The sequence below is a fragment of the Salvelinus alpinus genome, chromosome 22 (assembly GCF_045679555.1).
Source record: "Salvelinus alpinus chromosome 22, SLU_Salpinus.1, whole genome shotgun sequence".
NCBI lineage: Eukaryota > Metazoa > Chordata > Actinopteri > Salmoniformes > Salmonidae > Salvelinus > Salvelinus alpinus.
Window position 1 is genome coordinate 44,967,618 of NC_092107.1, and position 21,402 is coordinate 44,989,019.

The 21,402-nt window shown below is 41.9% G+C and overlaps 1 protein-coding gene across 1 annotated transcript in view; it reads right to left on the minus strand.

Moving 5' to 3' along the window:
• LOC139549548 (contactin-5-like) overlaps nt 1–21,402 on the minus strand; it is a 785,449-nt gene that overhangs the window by 484,988 nt on the left and 279,059 nt on the right. The window contains exon 6 of the mRNA XM_071360158.1: nt 10,363–10,538. Within this exon, the coding sequence (XP_071216259.1) occupies nt 10,363–10,538 (176 nt within the window). The remainder of the gene's footprint in view (nt 1–10,362; nt 10,539–21,402) is intronic.

Genomic DNA, 21,402 nt, shown 5'->3' on the forward strand with positions numbered 1-21,402 from the left:
GCATAAGAGGATTGGAGGATTCGAAATGGTTTGCCTTCGTTAGACAACTTTGTTCCAATATTTCTGTAAATCAGTTATAGTAATTCGTTATGGATCCATAACTAAATCAACATCTGCATTTTGAAAGAGTATTTTTTATCATTATTTTATTAACGAAATGTGGTTATTTGTTTATTAGGCTACTGTGCAGTCTACAATACAGTAGTAAACCTGGGTGTCACGACATCAGCCGAAGTTGGTGCCTCTCCTTGTTCGGGCGGCGTTCGGCGGTCGTCGTCACCGGCTTTCTAGCTGCCACCGATCCATGTTTCTGTTTTACATTTGTTATGTCTTGAGTGTACACACCTGGTTCCCATTAAGTTGTTATTATTTCCCTATTTAACCCTCTGGTTCCCATTATGTTTTGTGTGTGATTATTCCTGGTTTGTGTTAGTCGTGTGTGTTAGGGTTTGTTATCCCTGCGTGGATTATGTTGGCTGATTTATTTTTCAGAATAAAGTACGTTATTTTACTCAGTTCTGTGTTCTGCGCTTGAATCCATCCTCACCTCTGCACAACTGACATATGACACTGGGAAAGTGCCTAATTCCTTACATAAGGGAGAGCAGAACATGTCTGCACTACAGAATGCATACGGGAGACAAGAGTAGTTTCATAGTTGTGATGTCTTACTATTATTCTACAATGTAAAAAATAGAAAAAATAAACAAAAATCTTGGAATAAGTAGGTGTGTCCAAACTTTTGACTTGTACTTGCTTAATTTATTTGATTACTATTATGGTGTTTCTATACCATGAAAACAAAAAAACTCTGGTTTCTGTTAGAATGGAATGGAAAATATGGCACTGTACAACGTGACGGTCGGCAGTACAGTACTGGGCTATTTAGTTAACTTCTCTGGGATATTCGGGACGCTAGCGTCCCACCTCAAAAACAGCCAGCGAAATTGCAGGACGCCAAATTCAAAACAACAGAAATACCATTATAAAGATTCCTCAAACATACAGGTATTTTACACTCTCTTAAAGATAAACGTGTTGTAAATCCAGCCACAGTGTCTGATTTCAAAAAGGCAATGTGACAAAGCACACCAAACGATGATGTTAGGTCAGCACCTAATCACAGAAAAACACAGCCATTTTTCCAGCCAAATTGGATGCAGTCTATCACAGTGCCATCCGTTTTGTCTGAGATAAGGCGGGGCTTTAATCAATCAATCAATCAATCAATTTTATTTTATATAGCCCTTCGTACATCAGCTAATATCTCGAAGTGCTGTACAGACACCCAGCCTAAAACCCCAAACAGCTAGTAATGCAGGTGTAGAAGCACGGTGGCTAGGAAAAACTCCCTAGAAAGGCCAAAACCTAGGAAGAAACCTAGAGAGGAACCAGGCTATGAGGGGTGGCCAGTCCTCTTCTGGCTGTGCCGGGTGGAGATTATAACAGAACTATGCCAAGATGTTCAAAAATGTTCATAAGTGACAAGCATGGTCAAATAATAATCATGAATAATTTTCAGTTGGCTTTTCATAGCCGATCATCAAGAGTTGAAAAACAACAGGTCTGGGACAGGTGGCGGTTCCATAACCGCAGGCAGAACAGCTGAAACTGGAATAGCAGCAAGGCCAGGCGGACTGGGGACAGCAAGGAGTCACCACGGGCGGCAGTCCCGACGCATGGTCCTAGGGCCCAGGTCCTCCGAGAGAAAGAAAGAGAGAAGGAGAAAATTAGAGAGAGCCAAGATTTTCAAAATGTTCATAAATGACAAGCATGGTCAAATAATAATCAGGAATAAATCTCAGTTGGCTTTTCATAGCCGATCATTAAGAGTTGAAAACAGCAGGTCTGGGACAGGTAGGGGTTCCATAACCGCAGGCAGAACAGTTGAAACTGGAATAGCAGCAAGGCCAGGCGGACTGGGGACAGCAAGGAGTCACCACGGCCGGTAGTCCCGACGTATGGTCCTAGGGCTCAGGTCCTCCGAGAGAAAGAAAGAGAGAAGGAGAAAATTAGAGAGCGCCAAGATTTTCAAAATGTTCATAAATGACAAGCATGGTCAAATAATAATCAGGAATAAATCTGTTGGCTTTTCATAGCCGATCATTAAGAGTTGAAAACAGCAGGTCTGGGACAGGTAGGGGTTCCGTAACCGCAGGCAGAACAGTTGAAACTGGAATAGCAGCAAGACCAGGCGGACTGGGGACAGCAAGGTGTCATCATGCCCGGTAGTCCTGACGTATGGTCCTAGGGCTCAGGTTCTCAGAGAGAAAGAGAGAACGAGAGAATTAGAGAGAGCATACTTAAATTCACACAGGACACTGGATAAGACAGGAGAAGTACTCCAGGTAACCAACTGACCCTAGCCCCCCGACACATAAACTACTGCAGCATAAATACTGGAGGCTGAGACAGGAGCGGTCAGGAGACACTGTGGCCCCATCCGAAGAAACCCCCGGACAGGGCCAAACAGGAAGGATATAACCCCACCCACTTTGCCAAAGCACAGCCCCCGCACCACTAGAGGGAAATCCTCAACCACCAACTTACAATCCTGAGACAAGGCCGAGTATAGCCCACAAAGGTCTCCACCACAGCACAAACCAAGGGGGGGCGCCAACCCAGACAGAAAGATCACGTCAGTAACTCAACCCACTCAAGTGACGCACCCCTCCTAGGGACGGCATGAAAGAGCACCAGCAAGCCAGTGACTCAGCCCCTGTAACAGGGTTAGAGGCAGAGAATCCCAGTGGAGAGAGGGGAACCGGCCTGGCAGAGACAGCAAGGGCGGTTCGTTGCTCCAGAGCCTTTCCGTTCACCTTCACACTCCTGGGCCAGACTACACTCAATCATATGACCTACTGAAGAGATAAGTCTTCAGTAAAGACTTAAAGGTTGAGACCGAGTCTGCGTCTCTCACATGGGTAGGCAGACTGTTCCATAAAAATGGAGATCTATAGGAGAAAGCCCTGCCTCCCGCTGTTTGCTTAGAAATTCTAGGGACAATTAGGAGGCCTGCGTCTTGTGACCGTAGCGTACGTATTGGTATGTACGGCAGGACCAACTCGGAAAGATAGGTAGGAGCAAGCCCATGTAACGCTTTATAGGTTAACAGTAAAACCTTGAAATCAGCCCTTGCCTTAACAGGAAGCCAGTGTAGGGAAGCTAGCACTGGAGTAATATGATCAAATTTCTTGGTTCTAGTCAGGATTCTAGCAGCCGTATTTAGCACTAACTGAAGTTTATTTAGTGCTTTATCCGGGTAGCCGGAAAGTAGAGCATTGCAGTAGTCTAACCTAGAAGTAACAAATGCATGGATTAATTTTTCTGCATCATTTTTGGACAGAAAATTTCTGATTTTTGCAATGTTACGTAGATGGAAAAAAGCTGTCCTTGAAACAGTCTTGATATGTTCGTCAAAAGAGAGATCAGGGTCAAGAGTAACGCCGAGGTCCTTCACAGTTTTATTTGAGACGACTTTACAACCATCAAGATGACTTGTCAGATTTAACAGAAGATCGCTTTGTTTCTTGGGACCTAGAACAAGCATCTCTGTTTTGTCCGAGTTTAAAAGTAGAAAGTATTCAGCCATCCACTTCCTTATGTCTGAAACACAGGCTTCTAGCGAGGGCAATTTTGGGGCTTCACCATGTTTCATTGAAATGTACAGCTGTGTGTCATCCGCATAGCAGTGAAAGTTAACATTATGTTTTCGAATAACATCCCCAAGAGGTAAAATATATAGTGAAAACAATAGTGGTCCTAAAACGGAACCTTGAGGAACACCGAAATGTACAGTTGATTTGTCAGAGGACAGACCATTCACAGAGACAAACTGATATCTTTCCGACAGGTAAGATCTAAACCAGGCCAGAACTTGTCCGTGTAGACCAATTTGGGTTTCCAGTCTCTCCAAAAGAATATGGTGATCGATGGTGTCAAAGGCAGCACTAAGGTCTAGTAGCACGAGGACAGATGCAGAGCCTCGGTCTGACGCCATTAAAAGGTAATTTACCACCTTCACAAGTGCAGTCTCAGTGCTATGATGGGGTCTAAAACCAGACTGAAGCATTTCGTATACATTGTTTGTCTTCAGAAAGGCAGTGAGTTGCTGCGCAACAGCTTTTTCTAAAATTTTTGAGAGGAATGGAAGATTCGATATAGGCCGATAGTTTTTTATATTTTCCGGGTCAAGGTTTGGCTTTTTCAAGAGAGGCTTTATCACTGCCACTTTTAGTGAGTTTGGTACACATCCGGTGGATAGAGAGCTGTTTATTATGTTCAACATAGGAGGGCCAAGCACAGGAAGCAGCTCCTTCAGCAGTTTAGTAGGAATAGGATCCAGTATGCAGCTTGAAGGTTTAGAGGCCATGATTATTTTCATCATTGTGTCAAGAGATATAGTACTAAAACACTTAAGTGTCTCTCCCGATCCCAGGCCCTCGCAGAGCTGTGCAGATCCAGGACAGCTAAGCCCTGGAGGAATACGCAGATTCAAAGAGGAGTCCGTAATTTGCTTTCTAATGGTCATGATCTTTTCCTCAAAGAAGTTCATGAATTTATTTCTGCTGAAGTGAAAGCCATCCTCTCTTGGGGAATGCTGCTTTTTAGTTAGTTTCGCAACAGTATCAAAAATAAATTTTGGATTGTTCTTATTTTCCTCGATTAAGTTGGAAAAGTAGGATGATCGAGCAGCAGTGAGGGCTCTTCGGTACTGCACGGTACTCTCTTTCCAAGCTAGTCGGAAGACTTCCAGTTTGGTGTGGCGCCATTTCCGTTCCAATTTCCTGGAAGCTTGCTTCAAAGCTCGGGTATTTTCTGTATACCAGGGAGCTAGTTTCTTATGACAAATGTTTTTCGTTTTTAGGGGTGCAACTGCATCTAGGGTATTGCGCAAGGTTAAATTGAGTTCCTCAGTTAGGTGGTTAACTGATTTTTGTCCTCTGACGTCCTTGGGTAGGCAGAAGGAGTCTGGAAGGGCATCAAGGAATTTTTGTGTTGTCTGAGAATTTATAGCACGACTTTTGATGCTCCTTGGTTGGGGTCTGAGCAGATTATTTGTTGCGATTGCAAACGTAATAAAATGGTGGTCCGATAGTCCAGGATTATGTGGAAAAACATTAAGATCTACAACATTTATTCCATGGGACAAAACTAGGTCCAGAGTATGACTGTGGCAGTGAGTAGGTCCAGAGACATGTTGGACAAAACCCACTGAGTCGATGATGGCTCCGAAAGACTTTTGGAGTGGGTCTGTGGACTTCTCCATGTGAATATTAAAATCACCAAAAATTAGAATATGATCTGCTATGACTACAAGGTCTGATAGGAATTCAGGAAACTCAGAGAGGAACGCTGTATATGGCCCAGGAGGCCTGTAAACAGTAGCTATAAAAAGTGATTGAGTAGGCTGCATAGATTTCATGACTAGAAGCTCAAAAGACGAAAACGCCATTTTTTTTTTTGTAAATTGAAATTTGCTATCGTAAATGTTAGCAACACCTCCGCCTTTGCGGGATGCACGGGGGATATGGTCACTAGTGTAACCAGGAGGTGAGGCCTCATTTAACACAGTAAATTCATCAGGCTTAAGCCATGTTTCAGTCAGGCCAATCACATCAAGATTGTGATCAGTGATTAGTTCATTGACTATGACTGCCTTTGAAGTGAGGGATCTAACATTAAGTAACCCTATTTTGAGATGTGAGGTATCACGATCTCTTTCAATAATGGCAGGAATGGAGGAGGTCTTTATCCTAATAAGATTGCTAAGGCGAACACCGCCATGTTTAGTTTTGCCCAACCTAGGTCGAGGCACAGACACAGTCTCAATGGGTATGGCTGAGCTGACTACACTGACTGTGCTATTGGCAGACTCCACTAAGCTGGCAGGTTGGCTAACAGCCTGCTGCCTGGCCTGCACCCTATTTCATTGTGGGGCTAGAGGAGTTAGAGCCCTATCTATGTTGGTAGATAAGATGAGAGCACCCCTCCAGCTAGGATGGAGTCCGTCACTCCTCAGCAGGTCAGGCTTGGTCCTGTTTGTGGGTGAGTCCCAGAAAGAGGGCCAATTATCTACAAATTCTATCTTTTGGGAGGGGCAGAAAACAGTTTTCAACCAGCGATTGAGTGCTGAGACTCTGCTGTAGAGCTCGTCACTCCCCCTAACTGGGAGGGGGCCAGAGACAATTACTCGATGCCGACACATCTTTCTAGCTGATTTACACGCTGAAGCTATGTTGCACTTGGTGACCTCTGACTGTTTCATCCTAACATCGTTGGTGCCGACGTGGATAACAATATCTCTATACTCTCTACACTCGCCAGATTTAGCTTTAGCCAGCACCATCTTTAGATTAGCCTTAACGTCGGTAGCCCTGCCCCCTGGTAAACAGTGTATGATCGCTGGGTGATTCGCTTTAAGTCTAATACTGCGGGTGAATGGAGTCGCCAATGACTAGGGTTTTCAATTTGTCAGAGCTAATGGTGGGAGCCTTCGGCGTCTCAGACCCCGTAACGGGAGGAGTAGAGACAAGAGAAAACTCAGACTCAGACTCCGACTCGCTACATAATGGGGAGAACCGGTTGAAAGTTTCTGTCGGCTGAATGAGCGACACCGGTTGAGCATTCCTACAGCATTTCCCTCCAGAAGCCATGAGAAAGTTGTCCGGCTGCGGGGACTGTGCGGGGGGATTTATACTAACGTTACTATCTGTACTTACTGGTGGCACAGACGCTGTTTCTTCCTTTCCTACACTGAAATTACCCTTGCCTAACGATTGCGTCTGAAGCTGGGCTTGTAGCACAGCTATTCTCGCCGTAAGGCGATCGTTCTCCTGTATATTATGAGTACAGCGACTGCAATTAAAAGACATCATGTTAATGTTAGTACTTAGCTTCGGCTGTTGAAGGTGTTGACGAACCATGTCCAGATAAAGCGTCCGGAGTGAAAAAGTTGAATGAGGGAAAAAGTTGCGATGGAAAAACTAAAAATATAAACGGTAATTAAAAACAAAACAAAAAAAACGTAAAGTTGTCAGCTAGCAAAGTAAAGTAAAGATGGCAACAAAACGCACAGCAACACGTCTGCAGACTCAACAGGTAGTCTTTACCTAGCAAAGACTTACAGATGACCTGGAGCCAGTGGGTTTGGCGACGAATATGTAGTGACGGCCAGCCAACGAGGTCGTAGTGGAGGGTAGTATATGGGGCTTTGGTGACAAAATGGATGGCACTGTGATAGACTAAATCCAGTTTGCTGAGTAGAGTGTTGGAGGCTATTTTGTAAATTACATTGCCGAAGTCAAGGATCGGTAGTCAGTTTTACGAGGGTATGTTTGGCAGTATGAGTGAAGGAGGCTTTGTTGGGAAATAGGAAGCCGATTCTAGATTTAACTTTGGATTGGAGATGCTTAATGTGAGTCTGGAAGTAGAGTTTACAGTCTAACCAGACACCTAGGTATTTGTAATTGTCCACATAGTCTAAGTCAGAACCGTCCAGAGTAGTGATGCTAGTCAGGCGGGCGGGTGCGGGCAGCAATTGCTCGAAGAGCATACATTTAGTTTTACTAGCATTTAAAAGCAATTGGAGGCCACAGATGGAGTGTTTTGGTTAAAACATCGGCCACATTTGGTTAAAACTCAACAAAGGAACAATCCTTAGTGACAATGATTTATATATAGGTGTGGTGTATGCTTCTCCCTCAGATTCATCTTACTATGATGATCAGTTTTATGATAATCTCCAAAGAGAGACCAACCAGTCTCAAGCTGAGGGAAATGTGCTTTTGTGTAGAGATTTTAATGCTAGAACAGGTTCTGAAAATTAAATAAAATTTTATTTGTCACTTATGTGGAATACAACCTTACCGTGACATTTTTACTTACATGCCCCTAACCAACAATGCAGTTCAAGAAATAGAGATAATAAAATATTTACTAGATTTAACTAAAGTTTTTTAAAAAATTGAATCAATTAAAAAGTAACAAGAAATGGATATATACAGGGGTACCGGTAGAGAGTCAATGTCCGGGGGTCAAATCAAATTTTATTGATCACATACACATGTTTGCGGGTGTAGCGAAATGCTAGTAAATGTTAGTCAAGGTAATTTGTAAAGTGACTATGCATGGGGGGGGGGGTGTAAATAGTCCGGGTGGCTATTTGATTAGTTGTTCAGGAGTCTTATGGCTTGGGGGTAGAAGTTGTTAAGGAGTATTTTATTCACAGACCTGGCGCTCCGGTACCGCTTGCTGTGTGGCAGCAGATAAAACCGTCTTATGACTTGGGTGACTGGTGTCTTTGACTGCAGCACTCCACCAATCAGGCCTTTATGGTAGAGTGGCCAGACAGAAGCCCCTCCTCAGTAAAAGGCACATGACAGCCCACTTGGAGTTTACCAAAAGGCACCTAAAGGACCCTCAGATCATGAGAAACAAGATTCTCTGGTCTGATGAAACCAAGATTGAACTCTTTGGCCTGAATGCCAAGCGTCATGTTTGGAGGAAACCTGGCACCATCCCTGCGGTGAAGCATGGTGGTGGCAGTATCATGCTGTGGGGATGTTTTTTAGTGGCAGGGACTGGGAGACTAGTCAGGATCGAGGGAAAGATGAACGGAGCAAAGTAAAGAGAGATCATTGATGACATCCTGCTCCAGAGCGCTCAGGACCTCATACTGGGGAAAAGGTTCACCTTCCAACAGGACAACGACCCAAAGCACACAGCCAAGACGACACAGGAGTGTCTTTGGGACAAGTCTCTGAAATTCCTTAAGTGGTCCAGTCAGAGCCCGGACCCGAACCTGATAAAACATCTCTGGAGAGACCTGGAAATAGCTGTGCAGCGACGCTCCCCATCCAACCTGACAGAGCTTGAGAGGATCTGCAGAGAAGAATGGGAGAAACTCCCCAAATACAGGTGTGCCACACTTGTAGCATCATACCCAAGAAGACTGTCATTATGGGGTATTGTGTGTAGATTGATGAGGACAAAACAATATTTATTCACTTTTAGAACAAGGCTGTAATGTAACAAAATGTGGAAAAAGTCAAGGGGCCTGAATACTTTCCGAATGCACTATATATATATATATATATATATATATATATATATATATATATATATATATATATATATATATATATATATATATATATATATATATATATATATAAGGCACCTAAAGTGTGGTTTACACATATGACTGCTAGATAGTATGTATGTGATTGTGGGTGAGGGAGAAACCACACATATTACTGCTAGATAGTATGTATGTGATTGTGGGTGAGGGAGAAACAACACATATTACTGCTAGATATATATGTGATTGTGGGTGAGGGAGAAACCACACATATTACTGCTAGATAGTATGTATGTGATTGTGGGTGAGGGAGAAACCACACATATGACTGCTAGATAGTATGTATGTGATTGTGGGTGAGGGAGAAACCACACATATGACTGCTAGATAGTATGTATGTGATTGCCATAGTCAGAGGGACATCCCATGACCATTCATTCCCTAAAGTATTTACATTGTATATAACTTACAAGTCATACATAGTGGAACCATCATCCATGTAGATTGTATTGTTTATTTATTAGCAATTCACAATTTTTTATGTTTCATTTAATTAGACCAAAGATTCCAAAATACAACAGCAGTAGTGTTGTACCTGTATACATGATTATACACTGATGCCATTACTATTACTCCTGAAATGAACTGGATTTCATTATCCTCATTGCATTGTACTGTATTTACTGAAATGCTGTACCACTGTAGTGCTTTGGCAATATCTACAAATTGTATTTAATGCCAATAAACCAATCTGAATTTGAGATCAGAGAGAGATCAGAGAGAGAGATTAGAGAGAGATAAGAGAGATCAGAGAGATATCAGAGAGAGAGAGATCAGATTGAGATCAGCGAGCGATAAGAGAGGTCAGAGAGAGATCAGAGAGAGAGATTAGAGAGAGATAAGAGAGATCAGAGAGATATCAGAGAGAGAGAGATCAGATTGAGATCAGCGAGCGATAAGATAGATCATAGAGAAGGTCGGAGAGAAGGTTGGAGAGAGATCAGAGAGATGGTCAGGTAGAGATCCGAGAGAGATCAGATTGAGATCAGTGAGCGATAAGAGAGATCATAGAGAAGGTCGGAGAGAAGGTTGGAGAGAGATCAGAGAGATGGTCAGGTAGAGATCCGAGAGAGATCAGAGAGATGGTCAGGTAGATATCCGAGAGAGATCAGAGAGAAGGTCGGAGAGAAGGTTGGAGAGAGATCAGAGAGATGGTCAGGTAGAGATCCGAGAGAGATCAGAGAGAGAGAGAGAAAGAGCGATCAGAGAGAGATACTCACAGGTAAACTGTAGCAGTGCATCCCGACTCAGGACCGTCCCGTAGTTGTTCTCTGCCTTACACTGGTATCTCCCATAGTCTGCCGTCTCACTGGCGTTGGTTATTATCAAGTTGCCGTCGATCAAGCTGTAACGGTAAACTGCCTCAATATCCACTTCTGTTCCATTGATAAACCAACTGCAGAGAGACAAAGATCACATATAAATGTCTTGACACAAAAAGACAATCTGATGTTTTGATTTGAATGAATATGAACAGATAGAGACGTAAAAGGGTTTATTGTCACATCCACCAGGTGTTTTACAGGGTCAGCCATAGTAGTATGATAGGTTGTTTACAGGGTCAGCCATAGTAGTATGATAGGTTGTTTCAGGGTCAGCCATAGTAGTATGATAGGTTGTTTACAGGGTCAGCCATAGTAGTATGATAGGTTGTTTACTGGGTCAGCCATAGTATTATGATAGGTTGTTTACTGGGTCAGCCAAAGTAGTATGATACGTTGTTTACAGGGTCAGTCATAGTAGTATGATAGGTTGTTTACAGGGTCAGCCATAGTAGTATGATAGGTTGTTTACTGGGTCAGCCATAGTAGTATGATAGGTTGTTTACAGGGTCAGCCATAGTAGTATGATACGTTGTTTACAGGGTCAGCCATAATAGTATCATAGGTTGTTTACTGGGTCAGCCATAGTAGTATGATAGGTTGTTTACAGGGTCAGCCATAGTAGTATGATAGGTTGTTTACAGGGTCAGCCATAGTAGTATGATAGGTTGTTTACTGGGTCAGCCATAGTAGTATGATACGTTGTTTACAGGGTCAGCCATAGTAGTATGATAGGTTGTTTACTGGGTCAGCCATAGTCGTATGATAGGTTGTTTACAGGGTCAGCCATAGTAGTATGATAGGTTGTTTACTGGGTCAGCCATAATAGTATGATACGTTGTTTACTGGGTCAGCCATAGTAGTAGGATACGTTGTTTACAGGGTCAGCCATAGTAGTATGATAGGTTGTTTACAGGGTCAGCCATAGTAGTATGATAGGTTGTTTACAGGGTCAGCCATAGTAGTATGATACGTTGTTTACTGGGTCAGCCATAGTATTATGATAGGTTGTTTACAGGGTCAGCCATAGTAGTATGATACGTTGTTTACAGGGTCAGCCATAGTAGTATGATACGTTGTTTACAGGGTCAGCCATAGTAGTATGATAGGTTGTTTACTGGGTCAGTCATAGTAGTATGATAGGTTGTTTACAGGGTCAGCCATAGTAGTATGATACGTTGTTTACAGGGTCAGCCATAGTAGTATGATATGTTGTTTACTGGGTCAGCCATAGTAGTATGATACGTTGTTTACATTGTCAGCCATAGTAGTATGATAGGTTGTTTACTGGGTCAGCCATATTAGTATGATAGGTTGTTTACAGGGTCAGCCATAGTAGTATGATAGGTTGTTTACTGGGTCAGCCATAGTAGTATGATAAGTTGTTTACAGGGTCAGCCATAGTAGTATGATAGGTTGTTTACAGGGTCAGCCATAGTAGTATGATAGGTTGTTTACAGGGTCAGCCATAGTAGTATGATAGGTTGTTTACAGGGTCAGCCATAGTAGTATGATAGGTTGTTTACTGGGTCAGCCATAGTAGTATGATACGTTGTTTACTGGGTCAGCCATAATAGTATGATAGGTTGTTTACTGGGTCAGCCATAGTAGTATGATAGGTTGTTTACAGGGTCAGCCATAGTATTATGATAGGTTGTTTACAGGGTCAGCCATAATAGTATGATAGGTTGTTTACTGGGTCAGCCATAATAGTATGATAGGTTGTTTACTGGGTCAGCCATAGTAGTATGATAGGTTGTTTACAGGGTCAGCCATAATAGTATGATAGGTTGTTTACTGGGTCAGCCATAGTAGTATGATAGGTTGTTTACTGGGTCAGCCATAGTAGTATGATAGGTTGTTTACAGGGTCAGCCATATTAGTATGATACGTTGTTTACTGGGTCAGCCATAGTAGTATGATACGTTGTTTACAGGGTCAGCCATAGTAGTATGATAGGTTGTTTACAGGGTCAGCCATAGTAGTATGATAGGTTGTTTACAGGGTCAGCCATAGTAGTATGATAGGTTGTTTACAGGGTCAGCCATAGTAGTATGATAGGTGGTTTACTGGGTCAGCCATAGTAGTATGATAGGTTGTTTACAGGGTCAGCCATAGTATTATGATAGGTTGTTTACAGGGTCAGCCATAGTAGTATGATAGGTTGTTTACTGGGTCAGCCATAATAGTATGATAGGTTGTTTACTGGGTCAGCCATAGTAGTATGATAGGTTGTTTACAGGGTCAGCCATAGTATTATGATAAGTTGTTTACAGGGTCAGCCATAATAGTATGATAGGTTGTTTACTGGGTCAGCCATAATAGTATGATAGGTTGTTTACTGGGTCAGCCATAGTAGTATGATAGGTTGTTTACAGGGTCAGTCATAGTAGTATGATAGGTTGTTTACTGGGTCAGCCATAGTAGTATGATAGGTTGTTTACAGGGTCAGCCATAGTAGTATGATAGGTTGTTTACAGGGTCAGCCATAGTAGTATGATACGTTGTTTACTGGGTCAGCCATAGTAGTATGATACGTTGTTTACAGGGTCAGCCATAGTAGTATGATAGGTTGTTTACAGGGTCAGCCATAGTAGTATGATAGGTTGTTTACTGGGTCAGTCATAGTAGTATGATAGGTTGTTTACAGGGTCAGCCATAGTATTATGATAGGTTGTTTACAGGGTCAGCCATAGTAGTATGATAGGTTGTTTACAGGGTCAGCCATAGTATTATGATAGGTTGTTTACAGGGTCAGCCATAGTAGTATGATAGGTTGTTTACTGGGTCAGCCATAGTAGTATGATAGGTTGTTTACAGGGTCAGCCATAGTAGTATGATAGGTTGTTTACAGGGTCAGCCATAGTAGTATGATACGTTGTTTACAGGGTCAGCCATAGTAGTATGATAGGTTGTTTACTGGGTCAGTCATAGTTGTATGATAGGTTGTTTACAGGGTCAGCCATAGTAGTATGATACGTTGTTTACAGGGTCAGCCATAGTAGTATGATACGTTGTTTACAGGGTCAGCCATAGTAGTATGATACGTTGTTTACTGGGTCAGCCATAGTAGTATGATACGTTGTTTACAGGGTCAGCCATAGTAGTATGATAGGTTGTTTACAGGGTCAGCCATAGTAGTATGATAGGTTGTTTACTGGGTCAGTCATAGTAGTATGATAGGTTGTTTACAGGGTCAGCCATAGTATTATGATAAATTGTTTACAGGGTCAGCCATAGTATTATGATAGGTTGTTTACAGGGTCAGCCATAGTAGTATGATAGGTTGTTTACTGGGTCAGCCATAGTAGTATGATATGTTGTTTACAGGGTCAGCCATAGTAGTATGATAGGTTGTTTACAGGGTCAGCCATAGTAGTATGATACGTTGTTTACTGGGTCAGCCATAGTAGTATGATAGGTTGTTTACAGGGTCAGCCATAGTATTATGATAGGTTGTTTACAGGGTCAGCCATAGTAGTATGATACATTGCTTACAGGGTCAGCCATAGTAGTATGATAGGTTGTTTACAGGGTCAGCCATAGTAGTATGATACATTGTTTACAGGGTCAGCCATAGTAGTATGATAGGTTGTTTACATGGTCAGCCATAGTAGTATGCTAGGTTGTTTACAGGGTCAGCCATAGTAGTATGATAGGTTGTTTACTGGGTCAGCCATAGTAGTATGATACGTTGTTTACAGGGTCAGCCATAGTATTATGATAGGTTGTTTACTGGGTCAGCCATATTAGTATGATACATTGTTTACAGGGTCAGCCATAGTAGTATGATGCATTGTGTCATGACGTTGCCCTGTTGGGGAGGTTTATGACCCCCATAAATACCTTTCCCCCTTTTCTCTCCACTCTACAAAATGGACTCTTGGAAAGCCCTTTGTTAAAATAGAGAGAGTATGGTAACATAAAAAGGTTGGGGGTAAAAACAATATTTCTGTAATCCAACTAGATAAAAGTGTCCGTTGGTACTTAAAGAACATGATGTCAGATCAGTTGGTGGTTTGGACATTAAATCTGATGATAGGACGACATAAATTGCATATTGGAAACTCTACACATTCTAGTTATCAGATTCACATTGAATTGTTGTGCAATTTAAATGTTTAAATATGAAACTTTGTGAAAATATTAATTGTAATTTTAGCTTCTAAATGAGATAATTGTTTTCATAAAGTAAACTATGCTCACTCAGTGGCCACACCCAAGTGAACAGACAGTGGTTGAGAACTATGAAACACGCCCTACTCTCCCCCACTACAAAACCTGTTGACGGAAGTTAAACCTATGTTCCCGATGACGTGAGGACTGGTGTCCATACTATGCTTAAAAGGGCTAATTTCAACGTGGAGGTGACGATCACCACGCTGGAATGGTGAATTTCTACAAGACCAGTCAGAATACAGCACGAGCTGAAGATGGGAACTTGGTATGAACTTTGAACTCTTATTCACTAAAGAAGTGATACATCCTAGACGCTGAGTTATCAGCAGCAGCTGTAAATGTACGTGACCTAGGAAAGGACATACAATCTCCTGAGAAGACAGGGTACAACGTATCCACCCTACAACACTACGACAAGACAAATTCTACAAAGGACAAGGGAGATCTCTGCTGGGCAAACCAGTCTTCCATCTTCGACCCATCTATCGAAGCACAGCTCAGTGTAAATACAGTTGAAGTCGGAAGTTTACATACACTTGGAGTATTTAAAACTTGTTTTTCAACCACTCCACAAATTTCTTGTTAACAAACTATAGTTTTGGCAAGTCGGTTAGGACATCTACTTTGTGCATGACACAAGTCATTGTTCCAACGATTGTTTACAGACAGATTATTTCACTTAAAATTCACTGTATCACAATTCCAGTGGGTCAGAAGTTTACATACACTAAGTGGACTGTGACTTTAACAACATGGAAAATTCCAGAAAATGATGTCATGGCTTTAGAATCTTCTGATAGGCTAATTGACATAATTTGAGTCAACTGGTGGTGTACTCATGGTTGTATTTCAAGGCCTACCTTCAAACTCTTTGCTTAACGTTCATCTGTACAAACAATAGTACGCAAGTATAAACACCATGGGACCATGCAGCCATCATACTGCTCAGGAAGGAGACGCGTTCTGTCTCCTATAGTTGAACGTACTTTGGTGCGAAAAGTGCAAATCAATCCCAGAACAACAGCAAAGGACCTTGTGAAAATGCTGGAGGAAACAGGTACAAAAGTATCTATATTCACAGTAAAAAGAGTCCTATATCGACATAACCTGAAAGGTTTTCCAAATGGACAATGACCCCAAGTATACTTCCAAAGTTGTGGCAAAATGGCTTAAGAACAACAAAGTTAAGGTATTGGAGTGGCCATCACAAAGCCCTGACCTCAATCCCATAGAAAATGTGTGGGAAGAACTGAAAAAACATTTGCGAGCAAGGAGGCCTACAAACCTGACTCAGATATACCAGCTCTGTCAGGAGGAATGGGCCAAAATTCACCCAATTTATTGTGGGAAGCTTGTGGAAGCTTCCCCCAAGAATGTACCCAAGTTAAAAAATTTAAATGCAATGCTAACAAATACTAATTGAGTGTATGTAAACTTCTGACCCTTGGTAATGTTATGAAAGAAAGAAAAGCTGAAATAAGTCATTCTCTTGATGATCCTAACTGACCTAAGAAAGGGAATTTTACTAGGATTAAATGTCAGGGAATCTGAAAAACTGAGTTTAAATGTATTTGGCTTAGGTGTATGTAAACTTCCGACTTCAACTGTATATATCTTGCATTTTCCTTTTCCGAATAGGCGGTTATTAGAATGCGTAAGATTCTGTATTTACGTTAGCATAGCTTCTCAAGGTCCAATAGAGACCCAATCTTCTTTGTACCTCAGTCTTCCCGCTCTTTCATTCAAACCCAACCCCCTTTCTTTGTGTAACCTGACGTCATATCGGTTTCGTCCGCTAGGGACTTTTTCTTTTATGTGATTATTTAGGTATTTAGTAAATAAATAATTAAGCCAATTTTTGTATTGCTGATTCGTAAAGGTAACCAATAATTCTACGACGTTCAGATGAGACTGAATAAGGTGACGATTAATAATTGACTGCTATTGACATAAAAGATCGTTAGATTTAGATTTGGGGGCAGCATTCGGAATTCTGGATGAAAAGCGTGCCCAAATTAACCTGCCTGCTACTCAGCCAAAAAGCTAGAATATGCATATAATTAGTAGATTTGGATAGAAAACATTCTGAAGTTTCTAAAACTGTGAGTATAGCAGAACTCATATGGCAGGCAAAAACCTGAGAAACAATCCAACCAGGAAGTGGGAAATCTGAGGGTTGCAGTTTTTCAACTCATTGGCTTTCGATTATAGTGTCTATGGGGTCATATTGCACTTCCTAAGGCTTCCACTAGATGTCAAAAGTCTTTAGAACCTTGTTTGAGGCTTCTACTGTGACGTGGGGGCGAATGAGAGGAGATTGAGTAAGGTCTCTCCCAGAGTGCCATGAGCTGACCATGCGCTTTCACATGAGTTTGCTTGCTTTCCATTGAATTTCTGAAGACAAAGGAATTCTCCGGTTGGAACATTATTGAAGATATATGTTAAAAACATCCTAAAGATTGATTCTATAAACAGTTTGACATGTTTCTACGGACTGTAACGGAACTTTTTGGACTTTTCGTCCGTACTTTCCGCTGGACTTGCACGCGCGTTGTGAGTTTGGACTTGTTTACCAAACGTGCTAACAAAAGGAGGTATTTGGACATAAATTATGAACTTTATGGAACAAATCAAACATTTATTGTGGAACTGGGATTCCTGGGAGTGCATTCTGACAAAGATCGTCAAAGGTAAGTGAATATTTATAATGCTATTTCTTACTTATGTTGACTCCAAGGAGTTGCTAGAGCGCGATGAGCCAAGTAAAGCCTCCCCTTCCGGCCTAACCCTTCCCTACCTGGATGACGCTGGGCCATTTGTGCCCTGCCCTACGGGACTCCCCAGGCTATAGTGACGCCGTAACACTGCGATGCTCTGCCTTAGAACGCTTCGCCATTTGCAGAAGTTCTTGTTGCCTATTTATGAATTACTTCTTAAATCATTATTTACTGAAGTTCTTGTCTCTCGTCATCATTAAACATCTGCTAGCTAGATACATGACACTGGGAGATGAATTCACCTTTCAGCAGGACAATAACCTGAAACACAAGGCCAAATCTACCCTGGAGTTGTTTACCAAGACAACATTGAATGTTCCTGAGTGGCCTAGTTACAGCTATGGCACGACTTGAAAAGCAAGGACCAACAACCAACTTGACAGGCTTTTATAATATCACAGTATATACCACCCATAACTACCACTGTATATACCACCCATCGGTCTCAATTGAACTGAAGACCAGTTTTTATATACCACCCATAACTACCACTGTATATACTACCCATACCTACAACAGTATGATAATGGCGCCAGAGGAGATGGCTGACGTTTTATGGTTCCTTAAAACTTCTTTGGGCTGCAGGGGCAGTATTGAGTAACTTGGATGAAAGGTGCCCATTTCAAACGGCCTCGTACTCAATTCTTGCTCGTACAATATGCATATTATTATTACTATTGGATAGAAAACACTCTCAAGTTTCTAAAACCGTTTGAATTATATCTGTGAGTAAAACAGAACTCATTTTGCAGCAAACTTCCTGTCAGAAAGTGAAAAATCTCAAATCGAGGCTCTGTTCCAGGGCCTACCTAATCTTTTGCTTGAAATCGATTAGTATACATGCACTTCATACGCCTTCCACTACTGAAATGGGGTCTCTAGCTCTTTCTATGGTCAAAAGAGAGCGCTTGGAATGACAGGACCCCAATTTCCTTTGTTCAGGAAGACGCGGAAAGGACTTCCGGATTGGTTATAGACGGCTAATAGCTCCGGCTTTGATTTTATTTGATAAATGTGACAATATCATCGTAAAGTATGTTTTTTCAATATAGTTTAATCAGATTATTAAATTTTTTCGGGAGTTTTGGCATGTTCCGTTCTCTGAGTTTGTTGACGATGGAGAGCTTCGCGCCACTTGGCAAGCTTTGCTTGCTAAATCGAGAGGGAAAAAGGCCGTTCTAAAACCAAACAACGATTGTTCTGGACGAAGGACCCCTTGTACAACATTCTGATGGAAGATCATCAAAAGTAGGACCCATTTATGATGTTATTTCATATATCTGTCGAACATGTGTACATGCTCTCTCGCCATAACGTAAGCTGCACGTCGTAATGAAGTTATTTTTTGAATTCTAACACGGCGATTGCGTTAAGAACTAAGCTATCTTTAATTTGCTGTCCAACATGTATTTTTTAGTAAAGTCTATGAATAGTTATTTGATTAGAATAGGTGAGTGTCAGAAATATATCCGGACATTCTGGGAAAAAGATGCTAAGTTTTCCCAATGTATAACCACGATTTGTGCCGCTAAATATGCACATTTTCGAACAAACCATATATGTATTGTGTAATATGATGTTATAGGACTGTCATCTGATGAAGTTTGAGAAGGTTAGTGAAACAATTAATATCTTTTGCTGGTTTATTCGCTATCGCTAACGTGCCTAACGAATCAATGCTGTTGTGTGGTTGGCTATTGTAGTAAGCTAATATAATGCTATATTGTGTTTTCGCTGTAAAACACTTAAAGAATCGGAAATATTGGCTGGATTCACGAGATGTTTGTCTTTAATTTGCTGTACACCATGTATTTTTCATAAATGTTTTATGATGAGTATTTAGGTATTTCAATTTGGTCTCTGTAATTGTTCTAGCTGCTTCGGTGCTATTTCCGATTGTAGCTGCATTGTAAAACTATGATTTATACCTCAAATATGCACATTTTTCGAACAAAACATAGATTTATTGTATAACTTGTTATAAGACTGTCATCTGATGAAGTTGTTTCTTGGTTAGTTTGGTTGGTTCTTGGTTAGTTAGGTTGGTTTTGTGCAAGCTACCTGTGCTGTGAAAAATGTCTGTGCTTTTTTGTATTTGGTGGTGAGCTAACATAAATATACGTGGTGTTTTCGCCGTAAAACATTTTAAAAATCGGACATGTTGGCTGGATTCACAAGATGTGTATCTTTCATTTGCTGTATTGGACTTGTTAATGTGTGAAAGTTAAATATTTATAAAAAATATCTTTTGAATTTCGCGCCCTGCACTTGGACGGGCTGTTGTCATAAGTGTACCGACACCGGGCTGCAGCCATAACAGGTTAACCAATTGTGCTATTGTGTGTTTTTTTCGCATTCTTTGTAACTTATTTTGTACATAATGTTTCTGCCACCGTCTCTTATGACCGAAAATAGCTTCTTGATATCAGGAAAGCGATTACTCACCCCGTACATGAGGAATACTTTTTCTTCAACTAGTTGGACGGTAAGGATTTACTCCAGACACCCTAAAAAGTTTACCAGAATTTTTGGTGTCTAATACTTGTATGTTTGAGAAAATTTTATTATGAGATTTCTGTTGATTGAATTTGGCGCCCTGCAATTTCATTGGCTGTTGGCGAGGGGTTCCGCTAGCGGAACCAGTCCTAGACAGGTTAAGACTTTATTGAAGACTAATCTCTTCAGTAGGTCCTATGATTGAGTGTAGTCTGGCCCAGGGGTGTGAAGGTGAACGGAAAGGCACTGGAGCCACGAACCGCTCTTGCTGTCTCTGCCTGGCCGGTTCCCCTCTCTCCACTGGGATTCTCTGCCTCTGACCCTATTACAGGGGCTGAGTCACTGGCTTAATGGTGCTCTTCCATACCGTCCCTAGGAGGGATGCGTCACTTGAGTGGGTTGAGTCAAGTCACTGACGTGGTCTTCCTCCCCACGGGTTTGTGGGGAGATCTTTGTGGGCTATACTCAGCCTTGTCTCAGGATGGTAAGTTGGTGGTTGAAGTTATCCCTCTAGTGGTGTGGGGGCTGTGCTCTGGTAAAGTGGGTGGAGTTATATCCTGCTTGCTTGGCCCTGTCCGGGGGTATCGTCAGACGGAGCCACAGTGTCTCCTGACCCCTCCTGTCTCAGCCTCCAGTATTCATGCTGCAATAGTTTATGTGTCAGGGGGGTTAGAGTCAGTCTGTTATATCTGGAGTATTTATCATATAATCCAGTGTCCTGTGTGAATTAAAGAATGCTCCCTCTAATTCTTTCTCTTTCTCTCTTCCACCTGGTCATGCTGCTGCTCCAGTTTCTGCTGCTCCAACTGTTCTGCCTGCGGCTATGGAACACTGACCTGTTCACTGGACGTGCTACCTGTCCCAGACCTGCTGTTTTCAACTCTATCTCTACCGCACCTGCTGTCTAACTCTGAATGATCAGCTATGAAAAGCCAACTGACATTTACTCCTGAGGTGCTGACCTGCTGCACCCTCTACAACCACTATGGTTATTATTATTTGACCCTGCTGGTCATCTATGAACGTTTGAACTTCTTCGCCATGTACTGTTATAATCTCCACCCTGCACAGCCAGAAGAGGACTGGCCACCCATAAGAGCCTGGTTCCCTTCTAGGTTTCTTCCTAGGTTCCTGCCTTTCTACTGGATTTTTCCTAGCTACCGTGCTTCTACACCTGCATTGCTTGCTGTTTGGGGTTTTAGGCTGGATTTCTGTACAGCACTTTGTGACATCGACTGATGTAAAAAGGGCTTCATAAATAACATTTGATTGATTAATATACAGGGTCACATCCACCAGATAGGTGTTCTACAGGGTCACATCCACCAGATAGGTGTTCTACAGGGTCACATCCACCAGATAGGTGTTCTACAGGGTCACATCCACCAGATAGGTGTTCTACAGGGTCACATCCACCAGATAGGTGTTCTACAGGGTCACATCCACCAGATAGGTGTTCTACAGGGTCACATCCACCAGATAGGTG